This window comes from Rhamphochromis longiceps, linkage group LG7, assembly GCF_057381845.1.
Source record: "Rhamphochromis longiceps isolate RC_006_pf linkage group LG7, R_longiceps_female_GT1.1, whole genome shotgun sequence".
Taxonomy (NCBI): Eukaryota; Metazoa; Chordata; class Actinopteri; order Cichliformes; family Cichlidae; genus Rhamphochromis; species Rhamphochromis longiceps.
In genome coordinates this window covers 27,293,212-27,310,160 of record NC_140563.1, presented here as the reverse complement: position 1 = coordinate 27,310,160, position 16,949 = coordinate 27,293,212, and the positions used below count along the sequence as shown (strand labels likewise).

The 16,949-nt window shown below is 38.0% G+C and overlaps 1 protein-coding gene across 1 annotated transcript in view; it reads right to left on the bottom strand.

Annotated features, from left to right (window-relative positions):
- Positions 1-12,391, bottom strand: part of LOC146665452 (synaptic vesicle glycoprotein 2B-like) — a 51,386-nt gene extending 38,995 nt beyond the window's left edge. The window contains exons 1-5 of the mRNA XM_085413144.1: positions 12,267-12,391; positions 5,920-6,123; positions 5,545-5,756; positions 4,142-4,368; positions 1,244-1,424 (exon numbers count right to left, since the gene is read on the bottom strand). Coding sequence (XP_085269270.1) covers positions 1,244-1,424; positions 4,142-4,368; positions 5,545-5,717 — 581 coding nt within the window. The 5' untranslated portion in view covers positions 5,718-5,756; positions 5,920-6,123; positions 12,267-12,391. The remainder of the gene's footprint in view (positions 1-1,243; positions 1,425-4,141; positions 4,369-5,544; positions 5,757-5,919; positions 6,124-12,266) is intronic.
- Positions 12,392-16,949: the final 4,558 nt, after the last annotated feature.

Sequence of the window (16,949 nt, the reverse complement as noted above, 5' to 3'; positions counted from 1 at the left end):
CAAAGCATCCTTTTGCTTCTTGGCATTTCCAACACGTCATCTTTACTCATGCACATTTTATGAAGCCTTGTTGGTATGTAATAGTACCTGCTGAGAATTTTATATCGGATAAATTTACCTCTAGCCTCCCTGATTTAAAGCCCATTTTCAGAAATAATTGAATTCCATGCTCCCTCATCAAGAGTACAATCCAGATCTCTTTCTCAAACACTTTTAAGTCTTTTACGTGTATTGTTTTTAACCCAATGACCTAAATTACACCATTTTGACACCTTCGTAAGTTAAAGCACAGCAACTGCAAACTTAATTTAACTTAATTTGACAGAAAACACACTTGTCTTGGCTAAATTAGAAAAGATAGCCATGACCATTATAAGAAAAACATTGAAAACAAATGTGTCCCATGTGAATGCAATTTGGCTCAATATGGAACCTCATTTATTTCTACACTGTGTAAAAAAATGTTCTGCACTTGGGTTGAGGAGATTCCAGTCAACTAAGGTGTGTTTTACTCCAGCTTCAGTTGATAATCTTCACTATGGTAGCTGCTATAGGACAAATGTGTTTTAGTTAACTAAGAGAGACCAAAATATTACATTTACACTTTAGCTTATAAGGCTGTTTAGTGTGTTTCTGCTGCTGTCTGGACCAGCTCTAGATCCAACAGCCATCCCTATCTCTGGATGGCTGTCAGTCCACTGTTTACCTCAGCTGTTAATGTGGGGTAAAAAGCATCCACCCTAATTTACTTTGAAAAAGGCTTTAAAACTGTGTGAAAGGAGTCCGACAGTCAGAGAGTCAGACAAGCTCAATTCGGCTGATGAGAGCATTACTGAGGTGAGTTGTTGAGGATATGCTGAACTGTTGGTAACGCTGCTGTTAGCTCCTGTTAACCAGCATCAGTGAAACTGTCTTTGAAGCCAATGTAACTTTGTTGGACTCTGATGCTTGAAAATGTAAGAATCAAAGCTTTTAGAATCAAAGTCCCAGAAAGTTGGTTCTGTGCATCTGGATGTAGCGTTTTCAGTAGGAGAAACATTTCATCATCATCAGGTGACTTCTTCAGTTTCAGCTGACTGCAGGTTTCCCCCTTATAAACAGTACATTTGCATAATGATTACATCTCATCATTGAAAGAGTGTCCACTGCCCTGTAGGTGTGTGTGTGTGTGTGTGTGTGTGTGTGTGTGTGTGTGTGTGTGTGTGTGTGTGTGTGTGTGTGTGTGTGTGTGTGTGTGCATTACCCAATGCCAGAAAGAAGTCTGAAGAAGAGAAAGAAGCTGTAACCCTGAGCTAAGGAAGACATAAATGCGAAGATACAGTTTATAGATAATGCCAGAATCAGACATTGCCGACGGCCAACTTTGTCTGCCAGTCCTCCCCACAGAAATGCTCCCACCATCATGCTCAGGAAAACGATGAGACCTGCACAAAGAAGAAGTAATAGAGGATGCCATATCAAATTATTTAATACTAAGGATATGTTGCAAAACCTCAATATACTCAAAATCAAAACCACATCTGATTGGTTTCATCTCTGTTACCCTGGTGTTTCTACTCCTCCCTGATTGCCTTTTGTGTCTGTGTATATCTAAAGCCTCAGTTTGTCGTTTGCTTGTGTCTTCACTGTGTATTCTGGCTGTTTGTTCCCAACTTATTTATTTAACTTTCTCTTAAATTTGGTTTTGTTTTCTTTCCCATGGATTTATACCAGCCTAAATAAACGGATCACTTTTTTGCTTTTTCCTCACTTCATCACACTCTACCATGACACACCTATTATCAAACATGCTCTGCAGAAATATATGAAATCAAATTCCTTCTTTACCTTGTTTGGTATGGACTTTCATGAGCAGATTGCTTTAGCCTTAGGCAAGCATTTAACACTGATTGGTGCCAGATTGGCATGCTGACAATATTTTAAACCAGTGTACAGATGGCCATGCAACACAGGATAACTGTGACTCATCATCAGATATTTTACACCACGTGTAAAATATCTGTTTCACAAAGGTCCAGGGACACCTGGGCAGCACCCATATGCTTTTTTCAAGGTCAGTACAAAAAGAATTGGTGTGTCACTCTACTGATTCTGAACACGAACAGACAATATCGGTTTCGATCAAACCTTGGCAATTCAATTCAGTTTTATTTATAAAACACTAAATCACAACAGCAGTCGCCTTAATGTGCTTTATATTGGAAGGTAAGCACCCTACATTAATAAATAGAAAACCTTAAAATTCAGACATCAGGGAAAAAAAGAAAAACTCTCTTTTAACAGGAAACATCATTTCTGATGTTATGAAACCTCTGGCAGAACCAGGCTCAGGCAGCAGCCATATGCTGTGACCAGTGGGGGATAAGGATGGGAACTGATAAGAATTTAGCAATTCCGATTCGATTATCTATATCACTTGTTGATTCGAGCGTTTATTGATTGTCATTCTCATCAATGAGAGTTACCACCATCACTAAGCAGCATCTCATTACATTACATTTGTGTAAATTGACTGCATACTGCGTTGTCAAATGTTTGTGCGTGTCGGAGGCATTTCCCCTCTTTTGTTGAGATTGCTGTTAAGGTTATTACTCAAAAAGAAAAAAAAGTAAAGTATTACATATATTACACGAATACCTTTCTTAAACAAAGTGTAGTACTTTACTTGACTACTAAATTCACTGCGGAGAAATTAACTGACCTACAAACAACTACAGACATGAATAACTTATTCTTCCTGTTTGCATCAGTTCACACAAACTAAGATTTTATTACTTTTTAGATTTTAAACTGATAGAAACTAACAAACATCACAAGCGAAAACCTGATTCACATGGTGACTTTTCCTCAGAAAAATACCGTTTTCATCTCGAGTCATTTGGCTCAACAATTACCAGAGGTAAAAAGAAAGCCTCACTTACAGCCCAGACATTTTTTGTTCACTAACGACTTCTTGTATCTAATATATTATCTTCCCCTGCAGGTAATGCAACTTCTGCATGCGTATTCATTTCACATTTTAAGGAGGCAAAGTGTGAAGTGGACTCGGTGGACTGGCGTGTCTATTACACGTTCAGCCTTGCTACTGGGGTGAAAAATTGCATCAGTAGCTGAAAGGGTCACAGCAGAGGGAGCTACATGAGATTTCTCATCAATGCCAAATTATCTTGGTATGATACCTGGATATAGTGTTGACTACTGCAAAGTCATTTTCAGGTTTTTCTCATCAGTGATATAATAACTAACACCTTCCGGTACATCTTAATCTGTTGCCACTGAAACATTTCAATATATATAAAAAAAAATCTATTGTGGTGCCCATTTATCACATCAACATCTTATTGTGATAAGGCAAACAGACTTACTGTGTTCATGTGCCTGGGTTGACAGCAAGAAAAAACTACCAGCTAAAAGCTGCAAGCAAAAAGGAAAACGAATATTCTCCAGCTTAAGTAATAATGCTTTTGGTGAAGCATTAGGAAAAAAATCATTTCTGATGTTATGGCACCTTGGCATTGTTTAAGGCACACTGTTGAAGTAGTACAAGCACCTAAGAACCTGATTATAAAATGACTCCTATAAAAAAGCTAGCAAATACACTTAATCGATCTGGAATATACTCCAGATCTTTTATTTTCTACATTTTTGATAATATAAAGGGAACAGGCCTCATCTGGGTATGAATCCCTGAGATGTGGAGCTTTTTATGAAAATTAATGTAGCTCCCTAAACAGTTAATGAAATGCTTTTGTTAAACCCCTTGAATTAGTCCTCACTTCAATTACATCTTCCACTTTTGATTTAAAAGCCACTATACAAAACTGCCTCATTGTCCAAATACGGCTGGACAAGCACTGCTTGCTTTGACAGAACAACATAGATGTAGTGCACCTGTGGGTAGAGTGGGTCATCTACCAGTTGGAAAATTGGAGGATTCATCCTTTCCTGTCAATGTGTCAAAGTATTCAAGATACTGAATCCCCAGTTGTCCCTGATACATTAACAGGTGAGTTGGGTGTGTGTGTGAAGGTAGATAAAGGCAGTGTATGAATGTGTGAAGTACTTTGAGTGCTCAAATTGAGAAGGAAGGGACCTCGGATTGTGCTTATTCTAAACAACAATCACTACAGCTAATGCTTACCCAGCATTCCTTTCTCTGCATTGGACAGACACAGGTCCTTTTCTGCAGACGGTAGAACAAATGCAACCACAAAACACTCAACTCCATCAGCCATTAGAGCCAGGCCCAGCACTATGAAGAGCATCCACTGGAATTTCCCATGACCACATTCTTCCATGATGTACTCATACTGCTCAGATAACTCCTCTAGATCAGATGCTGCACTGCTACCTGTTTGAGGTTTAGCCCTGGAAGAAGCCATGAAGACAAAAGAAAATGTGAATCTTTGATTACACTGAAAACCAGATCTGATTACACTGTCCTGAATATATGATAATACTGAATACATTATTGATCTCTTGAGGAAATTACTCTCTCTGCAGAGGGCGCCCACAAATCAGGCACCCGGGGTGCAGTGTGTATGGACGCTACCTTGCTCAGGGGTACTTCAGGGTAGCCATTCAGTGGATTCAAACCCCCTACCTTCTGATCATGGGGTGACCACGCTACCTACTGTGCTATCCCTGCCCTATATCTGGTTATTATTGCTGTCACTCTCAGATATGCTATCATGGAAATTATTAGGTTTTGTGCCCAATTTTTGAGGTTTAATTTTTGCATTCCTGTATTTACAGTGTTTTGACTTTTTTTTCTTATCTAAGCTTAAGCCTTTCATGCATAGTGGTCACTACAGTGGACAGCTATTCAAAGGCTGTTTTCTTGTACTTGTGTCAGTGTTGATGGTATACTTGCACATAAACCACTACACTGGACACTGATGTGTCACTCCATACCCTGCCACCCACTGGTCGTTTAATGTTACTATAGATATATGACGTGTTTCATTGTAATTATTGTTATTTAACCCTGTCATGCATGAATTATGACAACCTCAATCAGGATTTTTTTTCTTAAGTACTTTATTCACCTTTTCATGCCTAAAGATGGATATATATACTTAAGAAAAAATCCTAATTGAGGCTGTCATAATTATGCATGAAAGGGTTAAGTAACGTTTAGTTTGGGGGGGGTTGCTGATTTTAATGATATACTATTTATTATTACAGATAAACTTAAATAGCAGTATATTCCCTCTGCAACATTAAAGAAATATGCACAATAATGAATAATAATTATAATCCAGTATTATATATGATTCTGCATTTTAGTTCAGACACTTTCAGTATATTTTGATACTAAAAAATGTACACTAATATTTAAACAGACTGTAAAACAATTATTAAATATAAAACAAAGTTTAAACTCCAGTGCAGTGGCCCTTTTTATTTAGTTTCTGTGATATGGCACAAACTTGTAAATCCATTTATGACTGATCCATTTTTCAGATTTCCTGAGACCCCCTCACCACCAGCTACCACTCTACAGTGAGAGTGCCCAGAAACATTAAATATGCAGTGCCTCACCATGCAGCTCTCTGTGCAGCCTTTGTGTCATCAGGATGTGGAATCCCTTGATATTCTCCTTCATACATCTGATCCTCTTCATCATGTCCTTCAGTCACATCACTTGCTGCATCGTCTTCCTGAAGAGGGTAGTCTCCTTGGTTGTATATGTTGTTCTGGTAGTGGTCAGCCATCTTGGCCTACTAGACCAGCTTTTCTAACTGTTAATATAACTGTAAATAAAAGGTTTTGTTTGGCTTGTTAATTATGTCAGTTCTGAATTTTAGGGAAAAATATAGTTGTCATAAAATAGCAGTTGGAGTTCTTAGTTAATCATACTGACTTACTACCCTTAAAAACTAGTTTCAGGGTCATTAGTCACTTTACTCCACTTACTGGTTTTTAAACTTAATAGCAAATAAAGGTCTATTAATGACATCACACCATCAGTCTGTATGATTTGCAGTGCAGCCTATTCAGGTGTGACTGTCCCAATAAAACAAAACGTGTCTGTTTCATCAGTAACTTCTGCTCCATGTTGTGCTTCTTATGGTGCTGTTAGTGGTAATTCCAAATTCCTGTAAGGTCCTCTCTTCACTCCTGAAAACAAAAAAACTGGTTAGTTTATTGTACACTGTGACACTTGGAACACAGAAGACCTTACCTACCAAAATATGCTTTTTTAAACGTATTTATTTTTTCTGCTGATTATGGTGGTGGTGATAGTGGTGATGATGGAGGTGGTTACTGCTGATGAGCACTCTGCTCTGCGTATTAAGTTCATTTGTATGACTGTGTTTCCCCATTTGGTTTCTTTTCAAACTTTCTTCTTTATTTTAAAAGTTTGTTGTCCCTTGTGCCTTTCTTTTAGATTTGCTTTCCTTGGCTCATTATCCATCATTTATGGTGCTTTCCTGAACAACTCAGAAATTGGAAATTCCGACTTCCCAGTCGGAAATCAACTCAGATTTGAAGTGAGCTAGCAATCCAAGATGGCAGCATGCAACATAAACAGTAGTAAAACGTTTTTCTTTTTCATCTGTACTGCCACTGTTGTGTATTTTTGACTCACTCAATAAGCCATATGCAGAGCATTGATCAGTCTCTATCCGTAGATGTGTTTTTTAAGCACCAAAACATAAATATTATGGTGTGTTGTTAGTGATAGTGAATTTATCTACCCTGCTAGGAATCAAAACAAAGGCTAGAATGATGGACAAGCTGTGGGTGCTAATAAGACATGAGAGAGGAAAGTGAGTGCAGTCTGCTACACTTCACAGAGACATGGCTGCGTACGCAGGTTTTTCATTATTCAGGCTGACAGAGACACCAAGCTGAGCAGTAAGAAGAAACAAGAAGACATTGTAGTGCTTCTTAATGAAAGGTGGTGCAATCCAGGACATGTGCACATAGGAATATCTCTGGTTGCCTGAAACTGAACTTTTAGCTGAGGCTATTATTTACCACAGGAATTCTCCTGCACTATTAGTGAGCAGTATTTACCACCATGGAGCAGTGGCAAGCGACATCAGTAATAATATTATTATTATTATTATTATTATTATTATTATTATTATTATTATTATTATTATTATTATTATTATTAACTTTATTTATAAAGCGCTTTCAAACAAAGTGCTGTACAACTAAAGGGATAAATAAAATAAAAGTGATACATAGCAATACAGGTAAGAGACACAATACAAGTTAAAAACAATAAAAAATTTAAAAACTAAAAGCTGTAGAATTAAGACATATAGAAAAATCTTAAAATCTGCTCAAACCTGACAAGGTAGCCAATGAAGAGAGTTCAGTACAGGGCTAATGTGCTCAAATTTCCCAGTTCTTGTTAAAATGCGAGCAGCTGCACTTTGCACCATCTGTAGACCTCTAAAACTCAGACACACAACTGTTGCGACCTACAGTGTAGGCATCCAGTGGCATTCATCACCATCAGCGCTGATTTTAACTATATAAATATGACTCCACTCTGCCAACTATCCAGTTAGCAAACTCAACATGGCAGCATTCAACATAAACGCTAGTAAAACCGTAAACATTTAAGGTTTACTGTGGACTGCAAAACACAGGAAAGTAAAGCCCTTTTTCAATTAGGACCTACTTGGATTGGCTCGAGGTTGCACTACTCAGCTTCTCATTTACATTTGAGTACCATCTAATGTGCATGGAGTTGTTATAGCAACGTGGCTGAACATCTTGTGATGGGATATAAACACTACAACAAAGGTGGACGTTGGGCTGATGGTATACCAGCTGCTCAGTCTGTAGCTTTTCGTCAGACGGGGACCATGGTGTTGTTTCTGTGCAGCTGTTTACTTCATTGCCAGGTTTCAAAATAGCGTTTTTGATTTTCATAAAGAAAATGCACTCATAACTCATTGACTGACGCCACTGACCAGCCAATCAATGGCATAAAGTCTGTTGATGTCACATTTTCAGATCGCCGGAACCCCAGCCAGTAGCTGCTAAAAAGGTACCCGGTACTTTTGACCTAATGGAAAACCCCAAAAACCTCATCGATCTGTGCCGAGCTGACCTGAGTAGGTGCTAATGGAAAAGGGCTATAAAACTCTGGTCCTTTTGAATGCATACATGCAAGGATTTAATATAGAGCCACTGCCCTCACCCCACTTGTTACTGTTAACAGGACCAGGTTGTGGTACCAGGACCAGGTTAACAGCATGCTCCTGACTTCCTGTTGCCACTCAGTTGTGCTTTGTATGTGCTCTGTGATCCACATGAGGATGACATCAACAACATAACAAACTACATCACTGATTATATAAATTTCTCTGAGTATACAATTATCCCAATCAGGACTCTATGCTGTTTTCTCAGCAACAGGCCCTGGATCACCAGTGACCTGGAGATCCTAGTGAATGAAAAGAAAGGAATCTTTATCTCTGGGATCAAGGATATGTTGAGAAGGATACAGTGTGAAGCCGGAGCTGAGTAGGTGTGAAGATACCTACAGAGAAAGGCTGGACACCAAACGCTAGCTGCCCTAAAAAGTTAATTCTGTTAGTATTTTCAGTGGGAGAAACGTTTCATCGTCATCCAAGTGAATTCTTCAGTCTCAGCTGACTGCAGGTTTACCCAACAATATAAACAGTACTTTTGCATAATGATGAAAACTAGCACCACTGACTAACAATGGGCCATGAGGTCACTTTCATGATCATTAATATGCAAATTGTCATGACCATTGATCAACAACCACTGACCAAAGCTCATTGATCAATGGCCATGAGTATCATTCACAGAGAGTTGGGGAATGGCTGCAATCACAGCATCACAAGATGGTGAAAGATGTACCCTTAGGCCCCCTCCTCGATTTTCATGTAAATGGCCTCCTTTACTCCCCGCTCAAACCAGTGTTCCTCCCCGTCCAGGATGTGTACAGTCCTGGAGTCCTGGCGGGACAAGTTAGCTCGTTTGTGGATGATTGAACGTGTATCAAGATGTTAGCTAGAAAGCACTTAAAGAGAAAGAGCATTGGGGGGGGGGAAGTGCTTGTGCAAATGGGTGGGAATGGGTGAATGAAGCAAGAGGCAATGAGTTGCTTTAAGTGCTCAGAGAGTATAAAAACCAGTCCATTTACCATTTACCAAACCAGAATTTCCCTCATCTCCAGTTTAACAGACTCAGAGTTGTTAGCAAAATCTACTTCCTGGAGTAGGGCCATGGGCCCTACCTACCTATCTCTGTGAGATTCAGCAAAATGCTGCAAAAACAGTGCTTTGCAGTACAAATGGATAATGACTCAAAGCTTACTGCAATTGCAACCCAAGAATTTCTCAAGGGAAAGAAATTATATATTCTTCAGTGGCCAACTGTTTTGAACCCAGTAGAGCATGTTTTTCAGTTTTTAACCAAACTAAATACAAGAAGACCCACAAACAAGCAGCAGTCACTGACTTCAAGTAATCCTTTTCGTCCAAGTCTTTATATTTAAAATTTAATAACCCATGCCATTTTATCATATGGTGTTTACACACACACACGTTCAGTGTGCACTCTGTAGCTTTTCAAGGTCAGCAGAAAACACAATGCAAGCCTCTAAAACACTCTACTTCCTGTAAACTGAGATCAGAGGATGAAAACACACACAATTCTCTTCCCCTCAGGGCAGTGGAGAGGCATCTAACAATATAATATAGAAGCTATCCCTCTTACATGGCAAGCATCCTGTCATCATGACAACCAAAATAAAGATATAAACTGTTTAACTGTGATAAGACACAAACATAGCTATGTTCAAACCTGTGATGACAGATGTGAGGAGAGGGAGCTGAAGAGGAAGCTTCAGCATCAAGCCTAGTCATTTACACCAGATTAATAATGCATCGTGTGTCTTTGTACAGCAGGAAGCCACTACACACACACACACACACACACTCACAGAGAGAGAGAGGGAGAGAGATAGAAGCACAGACTGGGTAAAACACACTCTACTGATTCAAAACGGAGGAGACTTTTTTTCCTTCTAACTTTCATTTTTATCTCAATTTTCAACTGTTACTGGTGTCCCACATCTCTATTATCACTAAGTATTACATGTACAGTATTACTGCTTTTTTATGCACATAAGCATCATTATATATGTGTATAAGTTTAACTTTGAATCTGTGTATGTTGCATGCAGATGATGTACATAGGCAGTTGTATGCAAAAAAACTGCATAAAGTTAATTGAAAGTAAAGCACAGAGAGAAACATTCATTTAAATTTTTAAAAGAAATAGAAACACTGTTTTGTTTTTTGTTTTTGTAGATTTCAAAATAACTGAACAAGGCTGTCACAAATTAAATATTTATTGAATATGTTATTACAACTTCACAAAATTGATTGCAAATTTTTAATAAGCTATTCACTAAACTTGTTTTAATGCAAAACAGAATTCTAGCTGGAATTCATTTCATTATTATCATTATTATTATAATTATTATAATAATAATAATAATAATAATAATAATAATAATAATTATTATTATTATAATTATTATAATTATTATAATTATTATAATTATTATTATTATTATTATTACTACTACTACTACTATGGGGGGTTGTTTTTTTTTTACATCATAAGTCCCAGAGTGTCTACTTCTGCATGCTTCTCCTTTAACCTCCTAAGACCCGAACTCTTCCACGACATGCATTTTTAATTTCTCTTTGATATTTGGGCATATTGGAACCCGATGAATGTAAAAACAAAGAATTACCAGATTTTTTTTCAACCTTATTTTTGTTTTTAAGAAAAATAAGAGCCACATATGAGGAGAGTCGTTTAAAATTTTGATAGAACAGTAGCAGTATAATGCCCTCGTAAGTGGATATCAGGCCCATGTAGAGAAAAATTGAGTATTTTAATCTAAATAACCCAAAATGTGATGTCCACGTATGTGGATGCCAGGTCCTAGGAGGTTAAGGGTCAGACTTCTTTTTTTTTCTCTCATTATAAAACTTCCTACTACCTACTACCGCTCGTCCCTGCAAGCAGTCTTTATCCTTCTAGAGGGTCCTTCTTTATGCAGGACTCTCTAGCTCTCAGGTCCTCTACCAGAGGCCTGAGAGCTAGAGGGTCCTGCAGGGTATCTTAGCTGTTCCTAGGACTGCGCTCTTTTGGACAGAGATCTCGGATGTTGTTCCTGTGATCTGCTGGAGCCACTCGCCTAGCTTGGGAGTCACCGCACCTAGTGCTCCGATTACCACTGGGACCACTGTTACCTTCACCCTCCACATCTTCTCAAGCTCTTCTCTGAGCCCTTGGTACTTCTCTAGCTTCTCGTGTTCCTTCTTCCTGATGTTGCTGTCATTCGGTTCGCTACATCTATCACTATGGCCATCTTCTTCCATTTGTCTACCACCACTATATCCGGTTGGTTAGCCACCACCATTTTGGAAGTCCCACAGGATCTTAGCTCAGCCGTTCTTCACCACCATAGGGGCGTCTCCCATTTAGACCTCGTGACTTCCAGGCCATACTTGGCACAGATGTTTCTGTACTGTGTGTGTGTATGTATGTATATGTGTGTGTGTGTATATATATATATACACACACACACACACACACACACACACACACACACACACACACACACACACACATATATATACACACACACACACACACACATATATGTATATATATATATATATATATATATATATATATATATATATATATATATATATATATATATATATATATAGTAAAATTCTAGTATCTTATTAGTTTCCTTGTTAGCACTAATTAGAGGATGTCTGTGTATGTGTGTTGCACCTGTATAGCTTATGTATAACCAATGCAAACCAAGCTTGAAAACAATATTTGATAACTTTGTACTGACACTGAGCATTTAAAACAGTCCAAAGCCACAAGGTGGTGTCATGTAGTACATGCACATATTTTACATACAAATTATGAAATAAATAGAGTGTTTGTGCTGCTCAGTCTGGAATTTGAAGGAGTACTGTAAGTGATTGTGTTTCAGTTTATCTGAAAGAAAAATAACTATACCAAGAAGAGGATAATTGTAATATTTCATATTAAATGCAATAAAAACATTTTAAAAAGATTGCTACGGTATTTTTTAGTCCAAACCTCAGTTGAAAATTTCTATATTTGGAAATCTTACTTTTTAAAATGAACAAAACGTAAAGCTCTTCCAATCTAAGTCAATAACATAAAGAAACATTCAGAAAAATGACTTCTCTTACCAGGACAAAACGAGTTGAAGCTCCCAGTCACACACCAGATCTTTCTTTAAAATTCACTTGTAGCCTGAAAAAATCTAGTCTAGTCTTTTTGCCCTAAAAATGTAAAGAGCATCAACATACACAGGCACGACTGAGGGATTAGGGCTGGGAGGGATTTTACTAGCTGCCCCGTCTCCTCCTTCTTCCTCTCCTCTCACTGCAGCACTCCTCCCTGAAGCCTCCCACCACATTCACAGTGGTACAGTCCACCTCTGTTGTACAATACACACACGAAGACGCCATTTATTCATCAAAAGGGGAGAGCAAGGGCTGGGGCGTGGGCTGGGGATGGGAAAAGGGATGGGCATGGAGGGGGTTTTGAAAGTGGCATATGGGTGGCCAGTGAAAAAGGAAATGGAGACAGGGAGGAGGAGGTGATGTGATAGTTGTGTTGACTTAGTGTGAGATGCTTGATAAGATGTTTTCTCTGTGATGATGTGAAAGTCCTGCAGCTTTACAACCATGAATCATAATTCGTTTCTTTTTCTTTCTTTCTTTGCTTCCCTACTCGGCTACTAAAGCACTGCTATCATTATGCATTTAAGCATCATGATTAAGTAATGAAGGAAGCAGGAGGACAAGGAAAAGAAAGAGACAGACATGGCCATTCTCTGACCCAGATCTAGATGAAACTATGGAAAAATCGTGAATGGATTTTATCGATATTACTGTCGGAAATCATGAAATGTACCACAAGGTAGTTGGATGTTCTGCATGCTTCTGCTATGTTGAGCCTAAAGACCATGAACATTAGTGCCCTGTTCAGGGAAGTCAGAGAGCTGTATTGTATTGCAGTTATTTTTGCAGTTTTGTGATTTTCAGACAAATGTATTTACTCTGATGACATTAACTTGGCCTCCAGCAACACTGTGAGGAATCTTTGAGTCACTGGTTGTTGTTTTGTTTTTTTTTACCAAGATATGTACTTCAATGTGCAAATATGCAGGTGCTTTCATGCATTTGTGCATTGCTCTAAAATTAGAAGCATCCCATCTCAGAGAGATCCTGAAAAACTAGTTCATGCATTTATTACTTCTACACTGGACTATTGTAGTTGTCCTAAAAACTGTGAAAAACCTTTATTTGTTCCAAAATGCTGGAGCGAGAATACTGACAGGGCAAAAAAGAGAGAGCATATTTCTCCTATACTGGTAAAATTTTCTTTTTCATTAACGTTTAGTTGTTGCAATCGGGCTCATTAGGAGTGTTTCTTCCACTCCTCTTTTCTTGATTCACTTAGTGTTTATACACCACTCTGCATTTAATGATTAGTTATTATTAGTCTCTGGCTTTCTTCCACAGTGTGTCTTTTATATTGTATCCCTCCCCTCACCCTCAGCCATTTGCTGGATATAGCTGATCTCCCTGAGCCTGGTTTTCCTGGAGGTTTCTTCGTGTTAACAGAGAGTTTTTCCCTCCTACTGTCATGAATGCTTGCTCATAAGGGGCCATCGGTTTGATTTGAAGTCAGAACATCAAAAATCAAAAGCAAAATATGTTCACAAATAAGTATGTATTCAGGCAATGGGGAACGTCCTTAATCCTGTGTAATGGTGATGACATGAATGTCATTTTTGAGGCAGTCAACCACACTGTAGAAGCAGGAAGCACATAAAAACAAAACAAAAAAAAAACTCCTGTCCAACACACCTAAACTGCTAAACTAAATAACATTTCATGGATTGAAGAACAATTTTAGTCAGTTATATCTGGATGTGCCCAAATAAATTATTGATGGGTATTAGGGTGGTTTGCATAGCTCAAAGATTAAGCAGATGAGTAGTCTGAATACAGGTGTTTAAAAGTTAGATGCTGGAATCTTAGGCCGTAGTTTACCTGCCGTAATTAAGTTTTTTCAAATTTTCAAACTTTTCCAACATCTCGTTCTGTGTATCTGTATGTTCCTGTCTCTGCACTGGAATATCATTAAAAAGTTGGTCAAAGCTGACTCGATCATATACATCTGTCTTCAACCCAGCTTCAGCGGACACAAAGCCAGATTACAAAATGTGATTTTGTCACACAACACATGATGTGATGTCAAAATTGATGTGCGACACAGGCAATATAGCAAGCATAATAGCCCCATTATGCTCTTCCTGAGGTGGAGGATTGTAGAGTTGGCAGCTTCAATACTAGCTGGTGGCTACCCAGTTAGAATTTTAAATCTATGTTGCGAATCTTTGTGCTTTTGGATACACTGATCACTTATTTTTGATCAGATGAGTGTGATGCAGCCTTTCTAAGTTTTACACACACATTTTCACTCTTATGGATGCATTGGGGGCAACTCAGCGTTCACAATCTTCACTCGAGATACTTCAGTATGTGGACTGGAGGACTATTGCATTTTTTATGATATTAGGAATTACAGCCATTTTTATACAGTTCACTACTTTCTTAGCTTCAAAAGTAACTGGACAAGTTAAAGGTAAAGTAACAAGGTCTTTCCCTAAAACTTGTTAGAATACTTCGTGGTCATTCCATTTAAAATAAAATGCTTAAAGGCTTTCTTATTAAGTAGGACAGATTTTAATAAGAGCCTCAGTCAATGACCCAGCAAATTACTTCATGAACTGGATCCAGAAGGATGGAATTTACAAGATTGATCTTCCTGGTCTGGCACAGTACAGCAGATTTAATTGGATTAGATTGGCCTCGTCTACCAAACAGTGACTGTTCACTTTTACAGCTTAAGCAGACTAAAGTAAATATTAATCAGCAAGAAAGGATGCTGATGTAAAGCTGACTGCTACGCCCCAACCTCTGACAAAGGACCTTTGCTGTGAGGGAATAGTGTTAGTGCCTGCAATGCCAATTTTATTTCCTGACATATCAAAATGTATTGTAGTGCTACATAGAGAATTAAGGAAAATGATAAAAACGCAAAAACATCAATTAAAAACATCTTCAAAACACTAAAAACAAAAACAATCAACTATAATACAATAAAAATAAGGTCATAACATCATACACATAGTAATAAAGTCAATATCTCAAGACAAAAATTATAACTGTGTTTTAAGATGACTTTTAAAGATGGGCAACACAAGTTATTGTTGTGCAAAAGCAATTTATTTATTGCCCCTTGTAACTTAGGGGCAGCAATAGAGAACGCTTTGTACACTCTGAGGTTCTGCTTAGATTTCTGTATATGTACTGGTCAGATGACCTAAGAGCTTGGACAAGAGTGTCAGGCTAAAGCAGCTCGAAGGTAAGGTGGGGCAAGAGCTGCTCAATTTTACATGTTCTTGTCAAAAGACACTCAGTGAGACTTTGAACAAAAGTAAGACGGAAGACTGGCTAACTTCAATATAAAGTGGATTACAGTAATCCAGCCCAGACATCATAAAAGAGGATTCAACTTTGCCAGCCGCCTTAAATGAAAGAAGCTAGATTTAACTACTGCACTGTTTGGTCGAGCCAGGTTTTGCTTTGTTGCATGTTTAAAGTTTGAAGGGACCAAACCAGAACACAAACTGATATCAATAATGGCAATAACCAACTGCACTAAACTATACAGAGCCTCTGAGAGATGAAGAGGAACAACATCATGGGGAGAACCCGAAGGCTCAATATGTTGAATTACATTCTATATGAACGCCGGATTCACAGGTTCAAACTGGTTAAAAATAACAGACCAAGAGACAGAGACAGTTGGGTCAGAATCAGGAGCCTATATGAGAGCCATTGTGGCGGCAGCCTGATCAATAAAGTGCAAATATCAAACATCAAGCTTTAAAAAAGACAGACTGTGAGGCACTAAGAATGGAGTTGATAACTTGGATCAGAGTCAGAATCAGAATCAGAGAGACTTTATTTATCCCCAAGGGGCAATTAGGATACAATAATGCTTGATAAGCTATCTCTTATAGCCTCTGTAACAGTGTTCAGATAGTGTTCCTCCCCTCACCCTCAACCCCCACTGCCCCTCCCTGACTCTGGTTCTACTGGGGGGTTCTTCCTGTTTCTTCCCAATCTCATCAAGCACTCACCCCTGTTCAGCACTCAGCCATGTGTGGTTAAAAAAAAAAGGAAAGAAAGAAAGAAACTACATTTAATGGGAGCCCCCCCAAAATCTCTAAGGATAAAGGTTTTGATTCCCTGGCAACTAGCAAATAAATAAATAATTAATTAAATGTGTCATTAATTAGATAACATTAGAAATAAATAAATATATTTTATTTAATGAAGTGAATTTGCATTTAGATGAAATGAATGGGCATTTAATTCATTATTGAACTATTTATTTAATTAACAAATTCAAATGTTAATTAATGAAACATTTAATTATTTAATGGCGTATTTAATTAAATCATTTTGTCACTCCTGTTCCTCCATTACACACGAGCACAGATTGTGCTGCAGGAAGGAAGAGCAAGACAGGACGTATGTGTCGCACCACCCCGTACTTTTTTAAAATATTATTTATTTTTGCTAAAATATGCAAGTCTATTAAATAAATGTGTTCTCTGGCTCTGGTATGAATTAAATGCTTACATTTGTAAGCCAACTAGCCCCATTGTGCATTTCTTTGATAAGTAGCAGAAAATGTAAGTATAAAAAAATCTATATATTTATTATCATTTATAACAACTCATTTAAGATTGTGATAAGCGGAAGAATTTATTTTGAAAACCGGAA